General features: G+C 42.4%; 1 protein-coding gene across 2 annotated transcripts in view; it reads left to right on the top strand.

Annotated features, from left to right (window-relative positions):
- Window positions 1-20070, top strand: part of KDM4B (lysine demethylase 4B) — a 239305-nt gene that overhangs the window by 30225 nt on the left and 189010 nt on the right. For both annotated transcript variants that reach the window (XM_087952780.1, XM_087952779.1), the window contains exons 3-6: window positions 10682-10850; window positions 13878-14053; window positions 14424-14538; window positions 16880-17073. In XM_087952780.1, the coding sequence (XP_087808906.1) occupies window positions 10710-10850; window positions 13878-14053; window positions 14424-14538; window positions 16880-17073 (626 nt within the window). In that variant the 5' untranslated portion in view covers window positions 10682-10709. The remainder of the gene's footprint in view (window positions 1-10681; window positions 10851-13877; window positions 14054-14423; window positions 14539-16879; window positions 17074-20070) is intronic.

Raw genomic sequence — 20070 nt, 5'->3', positions numbered from 1 at the left:
TTTATAATTTAATTTTAATTTAATACTTTTCCCCATCCAGAGTTTTATTGGTGAGATGCACAGCAACATAAATTAATATAAACAAACAGAGCATCAAGGACCCCCACAAATAATTATACAAACTGCTCTGGAGGAAGAAAAAAAAACAGGGAGAAATTGATTCCAAATGCGGATGTTCAGTTAGCCTTAGGTCACACAGGTGCTACTGTTTTCTTACACTTCCTGACATCCAGCTTGAATGAGGAACATCTTCAGTTCCAACACATTGCTATAAAATAATCCCTGACTTTCTATTTAAGCCAGTGCTCAGTCAATGCCCGGCACAGGTTGGGAATGTAGCAGGGCAAAATAAAAACCTGATATGATTTCAAGGCTTGAATGCTTCTTGGAGTCTTTCACATTCAGTGTAAAAAGGAGATGAGAACTGTGATTGCCAATATGTTTGATAACTCAGATATATAATGCCATTTCAGTGGGAGTTTGGAAACTGGCTGGCAGTTCTCCAGAATATTTAGGATGAGCTTTTTAAGTTCCACAGCCTCTTTTTTTCCAAGTCATTCAGCACCACCCACTCACTGAAAGAAATATTTACCATTGCTTTCCTCTAGCTTCCTATCCTTTCCAAGCTCATCCAGATAACCTCAGTGACAGCTTTTCTTCTGGCCCATCCTTTCCAAAAAAAGCTTCCTGCTCGCTTTACAAAGGGATGCTAATGGCAGTCTGAGATGTTAAAAGGCAACTGGACTTTCTCGTTTTATTTTGTTTCCCCTTGAAAACGTTTCGCTTCTTGGATGAGAAGTGAAAGATTTTATTTTGTTTCCCCTTGAAAACGTTTCGCTTCTTGGATGAGAAGTGAAAGATTTTCAAGGAAAAAAAACCATCAAGAAAGTCCAGTTGCCTTTACAACAGCTTTGGGACAACCATGGCCTTGGATGATGGAGAATCTCCATAGATCAGGGGTCTTCAAACTTGACCGATTTAAAACTTGTGGACTTCAGCTCTCAGAATTCCTCCTCCAGTCAGGTTAGCTCAGGAATTCTGGGAGTTGACGTCCACAAGTTTTAAATCTGTCAAGTGTGAAGACCTTTGCCATAGCTCAGTGCAATGCTTTTTCCTAGTGGCTCCAGTGAGCTGCAGACCAACCAGTGGGATCAGACCATGGCCCAAACCAAGTGGTGATGTTCTTTAACTTACTAACCTTAAGCACGTTCATTGACATTCTCCCAAGCCTCTTTCATCAGTGATGTGACAGATTTACAAGCACCTTCTAGAAATGGCCATTTGCCTCACTTCTCATATATTGCCGACCCTGATAGCAAAATAATGGTGACTTTGACAGATACAGGAAGTCCTTGACTTGCAACCATTCGTTTAGTGACTGTTCAAAGTTACAACGGCACAGAAAAAGTGACATAGGACCGTTTTTCACATTTATGAGCATTGCACCATTCCTGCGGTCATGTGATCAAGATTCATACACTGCAACCGGCTCACATTTATGGCCGTTGCAATGTGCTGGGGTCATGTGATGACCACCTGACAGGCAAAAGTCAATGGGAAAGCCAGTTCCACTTAACAACTGTATTACTAACTTAACAACTGCGGTGATTCACTTAACTGTGGCATGGAAGGTCATAAAAGGGGGCAAAACTCAGTTAATACCTCTTGCTTAGCAATGGAAAATTTGGGCTCAATTGCAAGTTGAGAACTACCTGTATTCTCAGCCGCAGCAGCTACAGGGCTCAGACAAATGGGAGCAGGCAATCCAGTGAGCTCTATCTTGTCTCTGTTTCTCAGGTACTTCACTTTCATTCTTATGTAAAGGCGGCAATAATTAAGACCTCTTTTTTTCTAAAGAGGTTTGCCCTGTTCCTTCAGATGGGTAATTATAGGTCAGTCTCTTATCATGATTGGATAAAGTATTGAGACAGGGATGGCTTCTCAGTTGCAAAGCAATCTTTGAGCAAATTATCTTGATTCATTTCAAATTAGGTTCAGCACAGACTACTGAATTGAGACTGTTTTGGTTAGCCTTGGGAGATAACACTTGTTCTGAGACAGTCACAAAAAATGTCACTATTTCTATTTGTCCTTTTAGAAACTTTCTGTCCTATTGACCACAGACTCCTTCTGGGTCACTGGAGATATTAGTGAAAAGGAGGCAGGGTTTGCTCTTAACTAGAGTTCACTTGGTGCCATTTGGAGTAAACTACTATTTGAAATAGGTGCTGTCATTTGGTAATCCTCAGACTCCATTCTGTCTCCATTGCTTTTCAATATCTGCATACATTCTGGAGGAGATCAGCAGGAGACTTGGATCAAAATAAAAATCTGAACTAAATGTTCCCTATTTATGGTGAATGTTTTTGATACTCAAGGCCTCTTCAGTGGCTTTCTTTTATTTGGATTATCTTATCAGGGAAAAACATGCACCGCTGTTTCTTTAAATTCAGACTTGTGCAAAAGGCTTATATGTGGTAAACAATTTGAGGGAACAAAATATTTCAGATCTTTGAATCTTGAACTCTCTGTTTACTTACCTAGCTAAGCAATGCTTATTCTCCATGAAAACAAACTAACAAGTATTTCTGATGAATCCAGAATTCCTAGTGTAGGAAGTTAACACCCACCCCTCCTCCTAGAAAAATGAAATATCCTAGGAAATATTGAAAAGGCAGAATATGTCCCCTAAAAAGAGTAGAAACTCGCCTCAGAAGCAGAAGCTGACCCCCACCTTCGTTAATGGGCAGGCCATTAAGGCCTAGGCCAAAGTATTCTACATAGTAAAGGTCTTTGCCCATCTCACCACCTGGCCTGGGAAGATTGCATCAGCCAGCACTCAGGTGAAGCCATGTGGTCCAGACAGAGCCTAACAAAGTTAGCTAAGACCCCACCCCTAGGAGTCTGACAGCCAATGGGATACAATTCTTGCACAAGAATAGGAAATCCTAAGGTGGGGCCCAACAGAGGGCATATAACTAAGGGTCTCTCAGCATCTTGGCCCTTCTTTTCCTTCACCCAACATCTTGAAGCATATGTTCATCCTTTTCACTTTGGAGCTCCAAGCCACGTGGTCCTGTCCACCGTTAAACCATCTTTCCAAACAGCCTTTGTGTTTCCAGTGTCTTTTTCCCCACTTGGAACTGAACCCAGAAGGATAATTCTTCCAACACTAGTATGGAGGGCTCTTTGACAAGAGATATTATATATTAGCTATTATTGTATTGCTCTTGTGTACCAAGGGTGCTTTTCAAAAAGCAACTGGATTTTCTTTCTTTTTTCCTTGAAAATGTTTTGCTTCTCATCCAACAAGAAGATCCCTCAGTTCTGGCTGAATGATGGGGAACGAAAAGATTTATATCCCTTAGAAGTTTTCTGGTCATTAACATTCTGAGAGCCATTGAAGCTAATTGGGAGTTTATCTGTATCCTCAGGGTCACCTGAATCAGTTCTTTTTCTTTATGGCAAAAAACTGAACTGAGCAGTAGTCCATAAAGAGCAGATTGGCTTAATTGCCACCAATGTTTTACCCATCTCTTCACCCAAGTATTTATTCCCACTCTGATTTGCATCACACTTTGACAAAAAAAATTTAAAAAACCCACCTCTTTAAAGCTTCAAGATCTTGCATTTACCTAGAAGAGCTTGGTTGACGGTTTTCATTTCCTTTCAAGAGAGATTTTTATAAGACATTTGTGTGATTTGTCTCACTTCTTGCTTTCCAGAAGGGGGAAACACCCCCCCCCTTCTATTGCTATGTCTTTATAAAAGCAGGGTGACCTACTTTGTTTACTCTGTCCAATGGTTAAGGAGCTTGTAGTTCCTGCCCAGAGTTAACATTGGCCTTGTTTAGATATAAATATAGATATAAATAATATTGTAAACTGTAATTTGGTTGCTCATGATAATGCAAGCCTGTTGATGGCACCTTGCCTGATTATTCTTGTTTGACCGCTCCTGTTAGTTGGAGCAATTAGACAAGTCTGAGCTAGAATCCCTGGTTTGTTGCTTTTTCAAACTAAAGTTAAAGCGAAGGGTCCTTGATGCCTGTGGAGATTCTCAGTCATCCGAGGTCATGGTTGTCCCAAAAGTGCTTTTACAAGAGGCAACTGAACTCTCTGGTTTTTCTTTGAAGACATTTCACTTCTTGGATGAGCTACTTGGGTGAGAAGTGGACGAGAACTTGGATCTTCAAGAAAAACCAGACAGTCCAGTTGCCTCTTGGAATAAAAAAACCCTTTGGGAGGGATCCTTGATGCTCTCCAAGCTTGGTTGTTTTCTTACAGATGTTTCATTACTCAAGTAACATCATCAGTGCTGATGCTACCTAGTTTGGGTCATGAAACATCTGCAAGAAAACAACTAAACTCGGAGAGCACCGAGGACCTCCTCATTTGAGCCCTGAGCTACAAATATTCTCCCATTAAAAAGCAGGTTTCTTCTTGATTTCTGATTCTGCCTAGTTAAGAAACCAGCTGGTTCCTTGTTCAGACATAAAACAATACAAACGGTGCATTGATGTTTCCAAATCAGAACAATGCATCCGTTCATTCAATTTAGACACTGACTTCTAGACTGAGTTTGGTCAGTTTATGATCAAACCAAACCGTTAGAAAATACAAGCTAAACAGGATTATAAAGAACAATTTAGAAAGCAAGAGCGAACAAGATGGTGACATTAAAAAATATTCAACAGGGACCCCAACCATCCTACTCTGGCAGAAAATATGCGGTAGCATTTTGGCTCAATCCTGTTATCGATACTGGAAAAATGTTCTTTCATTACACACAAATTGGTCCATTGACCGAGTTGGAATAGTTCTGCTCTTGTGGAAGTAAGTAGGAGACCAGGCCTCATTGCCTATCCCCTTGCTGCTGGTTCTGTTTTTATACAGAGCAGATTTGCTACAATTCAAATACCTTTTATAATTCATAACTCTTTTATAATTTATTGCTATAATTCAAGCATGTTTTAATCATTCACGCTGTCATGCAAGTGTCTTTTGCTGCCCTCTGGTGTTGTTTGTAGTTCCTAGCTTTTTAACTTTGAAATTAAGCCTGGTTCTGGGCCAGAATTGGCCACGTCCTGTGAAAGTATTCATGTAGATTGCAAAGAGTCAACATTAATGTTGTATTAATGTCAACGAATGTATGGGTTCTCTTTTTAAGTTGGTGTGCAGTGTTTAAAGTCCAGACTGTCTTTTTCTTTTTCCTCTAAATCAGGGGTATCCAACCTTGGCAATTTCAAGATCTGTGGACTTCAACTCTATGCTGGCTAGGGAATTCTGGGAGTTGAAGTCCATAGGTCTGAAAGTTGCCAAGGTTGGACACTCTTGCTCTAAAAATCCTGTTTTTCTAACTTATGTAATCTCTGTTTATTTAACATTTGATGTTTTGTGTGGGTTTTTTTGGGGAGGGTTGAATGCGTGTAAAAAACCCCACACAATCACTTGACAGTGAGGCGGGAAGCCTATAAATTTAATTAATTAATAAATAAAAACAGTAACTTGGAGTGAATCCGGGTCTGTGGCTGTAGTAGACACGTATGTTTATTTTAATGATTCTAAATCATGTACAGAAGTTTAAAAGAAGTCCATTGTTCATTTATTCAAAGCATTTACATGGCTGCCCAGCTCATTTAATGCAACTCTGTGGAAGATATCAAAACCAGTAAATCAAATCATCCCTCCGCCCCCAGCAAATGCATATGAAACAAACAAAACGATTAGCTGGAAATGAGAGGCTCCAGTTTGTTATATGACACCAGATGGGAAGTCTACTCATCCTGATCTACATCCCTAAGGACCAAACAATCCAGGCCTTAACTGCCTTTCTAAAGGACTGGGGGGGGGTTGGTCAGCGGTGTGTTTTTGAGGAAGGGGGAAGAATGGCTCCGTAGAGCAGGCACCACCACAGGGGAAACCTGTCTCCTGGGTGCAGTGAAAGTAGCATGGCTTCAAGTCAGGGATCCATAGCGTGACTTACGCCCTTAGAGCCCTTTCTGTCAATAACCATAGCAGCTGCTAAAATAGAGGGAGAAGAAGGTGTAGGCTATTAAAGTGTATTTGTAAAGGCAGCCTAAAGCAAGGAACAAGACTAACTAGATAGTCCTCGACTTAAAACGGTTCATTTAGTGACCCTTCAAAGTTACGACGGCACTGGAAAAAAAATGACTTACAACTAATTTTCATACTTAACGACCGTTGCAGTATCCCATAGCCATGTGATCAAAATTCGGATGCTTGGTACCTGACTCATATTTATGATGGTGGCGGCAATGTCCTGGGATCATGTTTGTTTTTGTGACCTCAAATGAGGAAACCAGAATTCACTTAACAGCCTGTTACTAACTTAACAACTGCAGTGATTCCCTTAACTGTGGCAGAAAAGGTTGTAAAATAGGGCAAAATTCATTTAAATGCTTCATTTAACAGCAGAAATTGTGGGCTCAATTGTGGTCGTAAGTTGTGGACTACCTGTATTTCAAAGATGAGATAAAGTTTCTTTCCTAAAGAATGCAACAAAACTATTTCAAAGATGTGTGAACAAATCTTTCTAATTAACCCAATCTAATAGGATCCCTTCCTTCCTTCCTTCCTTCCTTCCTTCCTTCCTTCCTTCCTTCCTTCCTTCCTTCCTTCCTTCCTTCCTTCCTTCCTCCCTCCCTCCCTCCCTCCCTCCCACCCACCCACCCACCCACAACTCAAGGTGGTGAATATACCTAGTAATATTCCTTCCTCCTCTCTTTTTCCCCAAAGATCAACCCTGTGAAGTAGGTTGGGCTGACAGTGATTAGTTCAAGGTCATCCATCTGGCTTTCATGCCTAAAACTAGACTAGAACCCACCATCTCTTGGTGATTGACGCAAAGTCATCCATCTTTGATTACTAAGGTGGGACTAGAACTAGAACTCACAATCTCCTGGTTTTTAGGCCAGCGCTTTCAACACAAGAAACAAACTGGCAGCAGAAAGTGACCTACAGGTCCATTAAATGTGTCCTTTGAAGGTTTTGTATCCTATTATTTTTAATTTTTGTCAAATGATGGACATGTGTTTATCCCAAATACGTTTAAACTCAGTTACTAATGACTGACCTCCACTGGAAGTTGGTTCCAAGCTTACTCTTTCTGTGAAGGAAGATTTCTAATGTTTCTTTTAAACTTCCCTCCTGTCAGTTTGCAGTTATGCCACCATGTTTTTAGTTTTTACATAATATTGAAAATACCGCATCCCAGAATCTTATTCATGCCCTTAATATCTTTAAAGGTTTCGCAGTCATCTCCCCCCTTTCCCTTCTATCCTCCAGGCTGTTCATACTAAATTCTAAATTCCTCCAATCTCTCCTGATAGGTTTTGTCCCTTATGACACCCTGCACCACTTTTGTTGCCATTTTTGTCTCTGGATTCCTTCAGTATCTTTTTTTTTTTTTAACTGAACACAAACTGTGTCCAGAACTGGGCACAGTATTTATTCCAAATAGGGTCTGACTAAAGCCTTCTTATAGTGAGACTAGAACCTCCTTTTTCCTGTTGGTGATCAACCTATAATTACAAATAGGAACTCATTTGATTTTATAGGCTAAAGAGTCTGTATTGTTTTAATGATATGCATAAAAGACATATCACACCATCACACCATGCCGTCTGTTGGGTTGCTTAAACTTCTCTTACTGTTAGGCAATTTTCTGGCTTCCTTGGAATTTAAACCATTGTTTTCACTATCGTCTTACGCGATAATTTTCATACTGCATGGTAGCCTCTCAGATCTTTGAAAACCGCTGTCTCCAGCAGTTGTTTCTTCTCTAAAGATACCTGGTCTCTCCTGCCATTTCTGCTTGGTTTTTTTCCCCCCAGGTCTCATCTCATTTTGGTTGCTTCCTTCTTCAAATGCGTGTAGATGTCTTTTGGTTTATTTATTAGATTCTTATCCCGCCTTTATTACTTACGAACAGGGGCGTCAAACTGGATTTCTTCAAGGGCTGGATCGCCACTGTAGTTCTCCCTGGGCCGGCTTGGGGGAGGGGAGACGGGATCGACTCCTACTGCAGCACCCCGATGGCCAAAACGGGGGTGCAGGAGGGCTGGTCACGCCCCCCCCTGCTCCCTGCTTTCGGCCTGGGGATGGCCTCCTGCAGCACCTTGAAGGCCAAAATGGGGTGCTGGTTTGTTTGTTTGTTTTTTGCTATTTCCGGGTCGGCCCTGCCAGCCAGATTTAAGTGTACCCTGCGGGCCCAATTCTGAGCCCCTGCCTTGATGTTGACGTTCCTGCTTTAGAAGTAATTCAAATGCTCTTCTTTCTTCCTGTTATCCCCACAGCAACAACTCAGTGAGGTGGGCTGGGCTCAGAGTGACTGGCTCAAAGTCACCCAGCCAGCTTTCATGCCTAACGCGAGACTGGAGTTCACTGCCTCCTGGTTTCTAGCCTGAGCTTTAACTACTAGACCAGCCTGGCTCCTAGTTTAGGGTTGTTGTTGTTTTTAAAGTAGACACGCCTTAAAAATAAAAACTGAGGTTTTCCCACTCGCTTAGAAAGAGGTGGTCAAATCACATACAGGTAGTCCTTGACTTACAACAGCTCATTTAGTGACCATTTGAAGTTACAACCTCAGTGTAAAAAGTGACTGGACCATTTTTCACATTTGCAACTGTTGTGGCATCGCCATGGTCATGTGGTCAAATTCAGGCACTTGGCAACTGACTCATGTTTATGACGGTCGTAGTGTCCTGTGATCACGTGATCGCCTTTTGCGATCTTCTGATAAGCAAAATCAATAGGGAAGCCAGATTCACTTAACAACCAAGTGAAAGAAAGGTTGCAAAATGGGGCAAAATTCACTTAACAACTGTCTCACTTAGCAGCAGAAATTTTGGTCTCAACTGTAAGTCGAAGACTACCTGTACTGTAAAATTAATTTAAAGCCCTGACACCTCCCTCCCTCCCTCCCTCATATAATTTGGCTTCTTCCTTTTTGAATCTAGACAAATGATTAAAGCTATAATTTATTATCTTGTGTTGTTTCCGTCCTTGCTTCTCTCACCACTACTTATCTGTTGAAATTTGCAGATTTTATTGTTCTTCTGTCCTATAGATTAAGCCAATCCCAGAATGGCTAAAGTTTCTGCTTGCTAAACATACCAGGGAATGTGTTTTTTTTTCTTTCTCTCATTATCTTTCATCCTTCTGAGGACATGAAAGGGTGATAGAAGTATCTGAGGTCAGTAAATTTGGAAAGAATTCAGTGTTGACTTTATTTAAAATAGATGTTATTGTTGAATAAGCTAGAATGGCTGGGCTCACACCGCAGTAAGCCAAACAAATTACTTTGTCTTTGGGCAGTGAATATGATGAATGTATGAGTATGGCAGTCTTATAACACCCTCCCATAAAACTAATGATGAATAAGCATACCATTTGTAATGATTAAATGTTATGCCTATCAGTAAAATCATAAAAACAATCACGTTTAAAACTGTATTTCTAATAGGTAGGACAAGCCTGCCTATTAGTGCATAATTCCTGAAACCACTCTCATTTCTTGCTCCCTTTTTATTTTGGGTCAATGGTTCTTTATAGCAGCAACTACAATACAGGTAGTCCTCAACTTACAGCCAAAACTGAGCCCAACATTTCTGTTGTTAAGTGAGGCATTACTTAAATGAGTTTTGCCTCGTTTTATGACTTTTCTAGACAGTTATTGAGTGAATCACTGCAGTTGATAAGCTAGGAACTTGGGTTCTTAAGTGAATCCAGCTTTCCCATTGACTTTTCATGTCAGAAGGTCACAAAAGGGGATCACATGACCCTGGGACACAGCAACAGTCATAAGTATGAACCAGTTGCCATGGGGCTGCTGCAAAGGTTGTTAGTGTGAAAAACAGTCCTAAGTCACTTTTTTCAGTGCCGTTGTTACTTTGAATGGTCACTAAATGAACTGTTGCGGAATAGCTGTATAACTCTCTTTTAACTGTACACAGACCAGAGTTGCTCTGCGAGTGAGATGGGCAGTCTCTAAATTTGATACGTAAAATAAATATAAAGATATAGAATCTGTGTTAAGAACTATATGCTAAAAGTGTGGGTGGGGTATTTCAAATAGTGATTATGATTCTCATAATTATCAGTGTGATTTTTACATCACGATTATACTAATTGATTGCAGAAATGTTACAAATACTAAAATCAAAGTTAGCCAGTTAAGCTGGACTTCAGTCTTAACAGTCCTCTGTGTGTGTGTGTGTGTGTTTGTGTCTGCGTCTGTGTATGTGTTCTGTGTAGTACCAAAGTGATTCCGTGGCAGAAAGATTTGCTGGTGATGTCACCTTTTGCCTGCAGAATGCCCAGTTGGGGGGGGCTCCTTTCGTGTCTCCGTGAAGTTGCCCACCAAAGTGGTACCCATTAATCTTACTCGCAATCACCCTTTTTTGAACTGCTGGGTCGGCAGGAGCTGGCGTGTGTGACGAGAGCTCCCCCTCCCACTTCTTGGCAGCAAAGGGTCTAAAACGCAAGCCTGCCGATCACCAGCCCAGCATTCTAATCTCGTGAGCCACCAACCGCCCAGCAGTAGTTTAAATGTCCTAACTTGTATTAATCTGAAGATACAACGATAGATTTTAATGTTTGTTCTTCCCGCTCTTCTTTTTCCCCCCCTTTCCGTCTACCCCTTTTTTTTTTTTTTGCAGTACAAGTGCTTAAACCATCTTCAGCAATATGGGGTCAGAAAATCCAAGCCCGCAAAATCCCAGCTGCAAAATTATGACGTTCCATCCAACACTGGAAGAATTCCAGGATTTTGGGAAGTACATTGCTTACATTGAATCGCAAGGAGCTCACCGGGCAGGGCTTGCTAAGGTAAGTGTGCTGTGGATTCCACTTCTTAGTGGTTTAGGAAGTTAATCTCAGCTAACCCGGAGCAGCCTTTAAAAGCTGTAAGTTCTTCAGCAATCTCATTTTTATGTGCACAATCCCTCAGAAAACTGTCGGGGGGCGCTATGTGAAGTCTTCTGTCAGGTTTGGGCTTTAAAATATAGGCAATTAATGTCTCATACTAAATTTCCACTCTCAGCTTTAAGATTCTGGTAGGGATCTACATTATGGATTCTCTCTCTCTCTCAAAAAAAGATTGTTTTGGGATATCAAGGCCACTTACAGGTAATCCTTGACTTACAATTGGGACTGGAACTTTCATCACTTAAGCCAGGGATTCTCAAACTTGGCAACTTTTAAGGCTTGTGGACTTCAACTCTCAAAATTCCACAAGTCTTAAAGTTGCCAAGTTTGGAGACCTCTGACTTAAGCAATGCGATTTTTAAGTGAGATGCACCCAATTTAAAAAAAAATTTTTTTTGCCACGGTCGTTAAGCAACTCATGTGGTCCTTAAGTGAATCTGGCTTTTCCCATTGACTTTACCTGTTGAAAACTCCTCTGGGAAGCTAATAAATGATGATCCCCTGACTCCAGAAAGCTGCACCTGTCATAAATACATGCTGGTTCCCAAGCAACTGAATTATGACCATAGATATACTGTTGACAGTTGTAATGTGAGAATTGATCAATGCCATTTTTTTCAGTGCTGTTGTAACTTGGTCATTAAAAAAGGGTAAAAATGCTGTTTGATATCCTGTCTGACCCCTTCCCTCACAAATACCCTCTCCTGCCTTTTTATTACATTTGTTTTTTCTGTGTAAAGGAGCACATTTCTGGATAAAATACTGGACTGCAGGCAGTCCTCGACTTACAACAATTCATTTAGTGACCGTTCAATGTTACAACACTGAAAACAAGGGACTTACGACCTTTTTTCACACTTATAACCATTGCGGCATCCCCATGGTCAGGTGATCAAAATTCAGACTGTTGGCAACTGTCTCACCTTTACGGTGGTCGCAGAATCTCGGGCTCACGTGATCCCCTCTTGCGACCTCCTGACCAGCAAAGTCAACAGGGAAGCTGGATTCACTGAACAACCGTAGGACTGACTTATCAACTGGAGGGATTCCCTTAACAACTGTGGCGAGAAAGGTCGTAAGATGGGGCAAAACTCACTTAACAAATGTCTTGCTTCAACAGATTTTGGGCTCCATTGTGTTTGTAAGTCAAGGACTTTGAGGTGTTTTTTTTTGTTTTCAAAGTACAAAAATCAAGTGAGATAGACAAACAAGGGATGCCTCTGGTTACACACTGGGAGGGTCAAATTGAGGGTTCCAGAAGTAGCTCATATTTTGTTTTCAACACGGTTTAATAAACAAAACACAGTTCACCTGTTCCACATAATTGCCATTAATTGTCCTTTAAACCCCCCCAAAGCTTAAATGAACCAAATGATGCCTCTGTGTAATGTGTCAGTATAAAATGTGTGTGTGTGCCTGCCTTGCTTTGAATACATTGAGTATAAATACATTGGAGCACATCTGTCAGGTTTTTCTGTTGTTGTTTTTTCCTAAAATTGTTTTTGGTTTGGCCGTTAGGGCTGCTTTGGCACAGCTTGATATCTAAACATTTTCAGAGAACAAAATGGAGCGCAGCTTTAAGAAGAAGGGAGAGCCTGGCTCTTCATTAAAGTGGGTCAAATAACTCATTTCATTACATTTTCACAGGGGACGTGGGTATTGATAAAAGCTTTTGAGGATATTTTTCCTTGTACTTTCACTATAGGTAGGGTGACAAAGGGTATTTTAATTGGCTCCCAGACAGTTTTAGAGAGCAGATGCAAACCTGCCCCTTTTGAGGCTTTTAAAGCTGTTACATTTTTTTGGACAAACAAGAATTTCCTTTCCTACAGAGACAGTCTTGTATTGTAGGTGAGTAGAAAATAGGAATAGGATTTCATGCTACAGGTAGTACGACCCCTGTTAAGCCTGGATTCCCCAACTGGTGTTAAGGAAAACAAACTAAACAGAATGTACAGCGAAGTCAGATAGGAAGACAGGTAAATGTGTGAGATAAGTTATTTAGTTAACACGCAGTAAAAATACAGATACGCTTGTGCTACCAAAAATATAGTTTATTCCATTTAAGAATTATAGCATAGTCAAATGTAACGTTCCATTAGTCATATATTAATTTCAGTCAAGTCTTGTCGGGATACTCTAATTGCAAAGTCCGTGTCGAATAGCCAGTGTCAGTACACATATAATAAATCTGTCCAAAACTTATCTTCTCTCCGTTGAGAAATATCTTCAAAGTAATCCAACACTTCTTCTCCTCCCGATCCAGCAAGAACGCAGTCTTCAATAAGCCAGCCAGTAATAGCCAGAGAGTGCCTTGCTGCTTATATAGTACTTTTACAGCTGCACCCTTAATTACATTCCTCTAGCTTAAAGTCACATACACTTTATCTGACAAACCATGATTCATCATTTTATTATCTTTACCCAAAACAGTTAGGGTAAAACAATGTTATCCCTAACAACCCCCATTGAGTTCAACATTTCTGTTGCTAAGCAAGACAGTTGTTAAGTGAATTCTACCGCATTTTACAATTTTTCTTGCCACCATCGTTAAGTTAGTCGCACGATTGTGAAGTGAATCTGGCTTCCCAGTTGAGATGATTAGACATTTTAAGACCTGAATAAAGTTAGGAACACAGATTATAAGAGGGGGAAGGCTCCAGGGGCATTCAAAAGCCCAACCCAGAGAGGAAAACTTCAGAGGCCACAGCACAGATCCCAAAGCGATCTTATTCTTGAAACAGATTGGAGTTTCTGGCTAAGAATCTAGAGTAAAATGCACACTTGGGTGACAGAAACAGGAAGTCAAGGAGATGTAGACAGATGTTGTTCTTTTATCCAGACGAGAAGAATCCTTCCCTTTAGCTCGTTTGTTCCCATGAAACGTGATCTATTCAAGAAAAAAAAAATTATTCCCCACCTTTGCAGGTGATCCCTCCTAAGGAATGGAAGCCCCGGAAGACTTACGATGATATCGACAGCATGGTGATCCCTGCTCCCATTCAGCAAGTGGTGACTGGCCAGTCTGGGCTTTTCACCCAGTACAATATTCAGAAGAAACCCATGCTGGTTGGAGACTATCGGCATTTGGCTAACAGTGAGAAGTACGTACATCTATGGTTAAGACTGTCTTGGCTTATAATTAAACAGAGCACGGGGATTCTTTTAGTTTTTTTCTCTTTGCAGTAAAAGTATGCAGAAAAACCCATGCTTTGGTTGTCACATTTTTTTTCCCCTGGGTCGCATTGAGCTGCCTCTGTGTCACATTCTCCGGTGCTTTTATTGACTACCCGTCAGCATCATTTTGTAGAATAGAGTTGGCAAGGCGGTGTTTGGAGTGAACTAAATAAATTGCCCTACATTTATTAGGGCATTAAATGATGTGGCCCGCAGCCCCATTTCATCAGAAGGGAGCTCAACTCTGGTTTACAAAAAATTTATTGCCAGTTCTTAATTCTGCTTTTTCCTTACCAGGTACTGCACTCCTCGCCATCAGGATTTTGATGATCTGGAACGCAAATACTGGAAGAATTTGACTTTTGTCTCCCCTATATATGGGGCGGATATCAGTGGTTCACTGTATGATTCGGTAAGTCCCTGTGAAATAAGGTTGGAGCATATATACAATGCAGATTTAGATATGGTTGAAACAGGTTAAGTCAGAGTTCCCTGACCTTTCCGGGTTGGCCTGGAGGGGAGAAAGGGAATGTGGGAGGGGTGAGCAAGTGTGCGCATGTGTGCATGCCCACAAGTACCCGTTGCTCACGCGAGTGGGGCTGAAGAGCACCCACAACGCTCACACAACTAAGGCCCCAAGCGCTTGTGATGCTTGTGCGAGTGGGGCTGTGCACACGTGAATGCAGGCATGCACACCAGCTGGCCCCTCCTGTGGCCCACTGGCGAATAGGCCGTGGCCCACTAGTGGGCTACAGCCCACGGGTTGGAAACCCCTGGGTTAAATTATATGAGAACCTTAGGGTGAATTATAAATTAATGGGAATGTTGAGGACTACTGTTGTCAATATGTATAACTTCTTCCAACAAAATTGGGGCTGTTGTGATTGTCTATGGAGATTCTCAGTCATCCAGGTCATGGTTGTCCCAAGGGTGCTTTTATTTTCAAGAGGCACCTGGGAATTTCCAGTTTGAAGACGTTTCAATTTTTTCTGAAGAAGCTTTCTAGGATGAGGAGCGAAACATCTTCAAAGAATAAACCAAGAAAGTCCAGTTGCCTCTTGGGAAAAAAAAAAAAGCACCTTTGGGGCTGTTGTGATTAATTGTTTGGAAGTAGCAAAAAAGTCCTCAACTGACAAGCACAATTGGAACCAGAACTTCCATGGCTAAGCGAAGGGCTGGTTACGGGCATCCCACCTGACTTCATGACCAGTCTTGCCACGATGGTTAAGCAGATCCCTGCGCTGCTCAAGGGAGTCCGGTGGTCACTAGGCACATCTGGCTTCCCCCCATCGACTTTGCTTGTCGGAAACCCCTGGGAGGAGACCCCAAATGGTGATCACATGACCCTGGGATATGCTGCAAGTATCGTAAATCCATGCTGGTTGCCAAAGTACCCATAGTTTGATGGTGTGACTGAGGATCCTGTGACGGCCATAAGAGTGAGGACCAAGTATAATTCCCCTTCCCCCCCCCGTTCTTTTGTAACTTTGAACAGTTGCTAAACAAATAGCGGTAAGTCGAGGACTACCTGTCTATAGCTCTGAAAGTAATTTTAGATTTCATGTAGGGATTTCATGGCCAGGCCCTTTGAAGGCAAACCATTGTTGATAACCAAGTCTGCATTACAGGTAATCCTCGACTTAAAAACAGTTCATTTAGTGACCGTTCAAAGTTACTGTTCTGACCTAGGCTTCCTTAGAAAGCATAAAACACAATCTTAGTCCCGGCAAAACCTCTTTTGTTTCCACAGCTGTGAATTACATTCATTCACAGCCCGCCAGGCTTCACCAACCGTCTTTCAGGGGAATGCTTATAAACGCCCACCTTATCACACTTGGACCAACCAATTGCCAGACACAGGGCGAGGCCAAAAAATACCCTGGCCTCATCTCTGCCTCCGACGCAGAGCCTTTCTCGGGGCCTTCCTCAGCCTCCAGAACTGGCCCAGGTTCCTCCCCAACCTCCTCACTATTGTCCAACTCGGCTGCTGCCAGGCCACAAGAGTTAACAGCCATGCTGAAAAAAGTGGCTTAATGACCATTTTCTACACTTGTGACCCTTGCAGCATCCCCATGGTCACGTGATCAAAATTCAGATGCTTGGCAACTGGTTCATATTTATGACGGTTGCAGAGTCCCTGGGGTCACGTGATCTCCTTTTGCGACCTTCTAACAAGCAAAAGTCAATTGGAGAAGCCAGATTCACTTCACAAATGGGTTGCTGGCTTTACAGCTGCAGAGATTCACTTAACAGTGGCAAGAAAGGTCGTACAACGGGGCAAAATTCAATTCACAAATGCTTCACCTGGCAAACGTAAATTTTGAGCTCACTTGCGGTCAAGGACCGCCTGTGTTCTTAATGTAAACTGGACTGGGCTGGCTTTCAGTCAGAATCTTTCCCTTCTCTTTCTCCTCTTCTTGTACCGATGTCTCTGCGTTATTTTTAGAAAAGCGCTTTTCATTTTTCGTTCCATCTGTGAAATGAATCTTAAAAGTTGTGGTAAACAGGTTTGAGACAGCCGGCGGGGGCCCATGTAATAGCGGGTGTTTTAGTTTGTTTTGTTCTCAGAGCTGCTCCGTGGGCTATGAGATGCCTGGTCCCCTGCTGCTTTGCAATAGCTGCTCCTTGCCAGATGTTTTCCCTTCTGAGGCCGCCTGTGGAAAAACGACCCTCAGCGCCCCCTTCCTGTGTGGGGGTGGAAGGAGCGAAACTGGCTTCTCCTTTGACTGTCTGGATTTGCTTTCTTCTCCCAGGATGTGGAAGAGTGGAATATTGGGAATCTGAACACGCTCCTTGACATGGTGGAGCATCAGTGTGGGATTATCATAGAAGGCGTGAACACCCCCTACCTCTACTTTGGGATGTGGAAGACCACGTTTGCGTGGCATACGGAGGACATGGATCTCTACAGCATCAACTACCTGCATTTTGGAGAGCCCAAATCATGGTGAGCCTGTGACCATGGAGATTTCACTGGGATGTGACAAAGGTTACTGATAGAAGAGAATATTTGTAGCCCACGGTTGAACTGTGGGGTCCTTGATGCTCTCTTGAGGGTGGTGGTTTTCTTGCAGACGTTTCATTACCATGCTAGGTAGCATCATCAGTGCTAGAAGGGAGTGGGGTTTGTGGAGTAGAAGAGGATGGCGACTGTGGAGTCCTTGGTGACCTCTGAGCTTGGTTGTTTGCTTACAGATGTTTCATGACCCAACTAGGTAACATCATCAGTGCTAGAAAGGGAGTGGGGTTGAGGAGAGGAGAGGGAGGAGGAAGAAGTGGAAAAGGAGAGGAGGAGCAGGAGAAGAGGGTTGGGGGGGGGAGGACGATGACTGTGGGGTCCTTGATGCTCTCTGAGGGCGGTGGTTTTCTTGTAGACGTTTCATTACCATGCTAGGTAGCATCATCAGTGCTAGAAGGGAGTGGGGTTTGTGGAGTGGAGGGGAAAGAGGAGGAAATGGAAAAGGGAAGGAGGAGCAGGAGAAGAGAGTGGCGGAGGAGGAGCAGGAGGAGGACAACTGTGGAGTCCTTGCTACTCTCTGAACTTGGTTGTTTTCTTGAAGACATCTCATTACCATGCTAAGTAATATCATCAGTGCTAGAAGGCAGAGGGGTTTGTGACAGCTTTAGTCCTTGATGCTCTCTGAACTTGGTTGTTTTCTTGTAGATGTTTCATGACTCAACTAGGTAACGTTGTTGCTAGAAAGGGAGTGAGGACTGCTCTCTGTTTATTTACTAGTGGCTTGCCCTGTCAGTGTTTTCTTCTTGCTGGTTCCTTGGTTAGCAGGGCAGCCTAATAGGGCAAACCACTATGTATAAGCAAAGACCAAACCCCACTCCCTTTTAGCACTGATGATGTTGCCTAGTTTGGGTCATGAACCACCTACAAGAAACCCACCAAGCTCAGAGAACACTCAAGGATCCGCACGTGAAAAATGCATAAACTCTTCTGCTCACCGAAGCACTGATTTTGGTTTACGGTCTGTCTGAATCGAAACTTGCATGTTTTAAGTGTTTCCTTTCTTAATGGAATGGGGGCTGTTTTCTTCTATGAGTGAGACGAGCAGTTTTGTCCTACGCGCTAAACAAAACAGAGCTACTTGTGCAGTGCAGTGGCTTGGGATTAAGGAAACGCCAGGAACTGAGAAGAATGAGAATAAAAAGACCCTGGATGTGGTCAGTGGGGTGTTTTTATGCCATTCTCAGTGGCAGCTGCTAATAGGAAGAAAAATGGGGCCAGGCTGGACATCTGATTAGGCTGCATTGGGAATTGTAGAAGGGGCCAGCCGGCAAGACCCAACCTCATCTTTCTTGTCCTGCCTGGGTTTTATTTGGCCTTATCTAAAACCCAAAACAACCGCAGGGTTTCTGTTATTTTTTCATTTCTGTTGAACCATCAACCTCTGAAAATGGTTTGTCAGATCCTCACCATGTCATGGTTCCGAGTAATGCTCCCAGCCAATTCAAGACTCTGAGGCCTTGGCTTCCTCAGAAATCCTGTTTATTGGGTATACATCATATCAGCACAGTCAGGTGTGCCCAATAAACAGGAAGCCAAGGCCTCAGAGTCTTGAAGGAAGCCAAGGCCTCAGAGTCTTGAATTGGCTGGCAGCATTACTCGGAACCATGACACGCTGGTTCTGTTGTTGTTTTATGCATACCTCTCATATTTAATCTTTAAGAGACCAAACAGATACCATATAAATCACAAGACTGATGTGTTGGCAGTTGTTAGATTTTTCTGTACTAAGAAAATTCACACACCTATTAAAATTGGGAGGCTCCACAAATAAAGTGTGCCCAGTATTTTGTCAGAGGGAAGAAAAGAGGCCCAGGGCAACCGAAATGCCAGGAAAGCATCCCCAAATTCAGTGTGTTTGGAAAAAGATTGCCCTGAAGACAAGGTTTCAGAAGAGATTCCTTTACTACTTGAACCAGCCCTCTGTTGTCATCTCCCTTTTGCATAGCTTTTGTTGTGATTTGTCAAAGTACCCTGGAGGCAAGTGAGTGACATAAAAGGGAGTAAAATGCTATCTGTTAGCAATTGTGCTTAAAAAAGCCCATTTAAAAAGCCTCCCAACTTGTTTCATAAACTGAAGGCAGGCATGCAAATAGAAGATAAATTTGGCTCTTGATAAGCTTCCTTTCACATGCTCTGAACAATCTTATCTGGGCTGTTCTCTCCTTGTTCTGGGTGAATGACAACAAGGGCCCCCTGCAGAAGGTTGTGTCCCAAAGGGTTTCCAGTAACGGTGTGAGTCCTTTCTTCCCTTTCTCCCATTTCCCTTGCCCCAGCCTTTTTTGCTCACCCCCTGGACATACAGTAACTAATTTTGACATATGAAGCTTTGTGGGAAGATAAAAGAGGATAAACCATTCTGGGAGAACCGTTAATCCAGTCAAATTTTCCTTTTATGGAGATTCCGAAACTCAAAGTCTCATTTAAAATGGTCATAAGTGCAAAAAATGGTCACAAGTCACCTTTTTCAGTGCCGTTGTAACTTTGAATGGTCACGAAACGAACTGTTGTAAGTCGTAAGTTGTATTATAGAATACATTGCAAGCCCAGGACATATCTCCTAAAGGAGGGTTTTTAAACCCAAATAAAATTGTTCTTGTTAAAACAATCCCTCCATTGGCTGATATCTGCCTGGTTTAGGTGGTCCCATGTTCTCACCCTGCCCAGGGTGGATAGTTGCAAAGATGCTTTTTCCAAAAGGCAACTGGGCTTTCTTGGTTTTATTGCTTGAAAATGTTTCGCTTCTCATCCAAGAAGCTTTTCCAGTTCTTGGATGAGAAGCAAAACGTTTTCAAGGAAAAAAAAACAAACCAGGAAAGCCCAGTTGCCTTTTGAAACAGTGACCTGGATACCTAAAAATCTCCATAGACCAGGGGCGTCTCAAACTTGATTTCATTGAGGGCCGCATCAGGGTTGTGTGTGACATCG

This window comes from Notechis scutatus, chromosome 1 (assembly GCF_049901735.1).
Source record: "Notechis scutatus isolate UNSWTSFEM ecotype Mainland chromosome 1, rNotScu1.2, whole genome shotgun sequence".
In the NCBI taxonomy this organism is placed as follows: Eukaryota; Metazoa; Chordata; class Lepidosauria; order Squamata; family Elapidae; genus Notechis; species Notechis scutatus.
The sequence above is the reverse complement of the archived record's forward strand: the minus strand, read 5'-3'. Positions and strand labels throughout refer to the sequence as shown.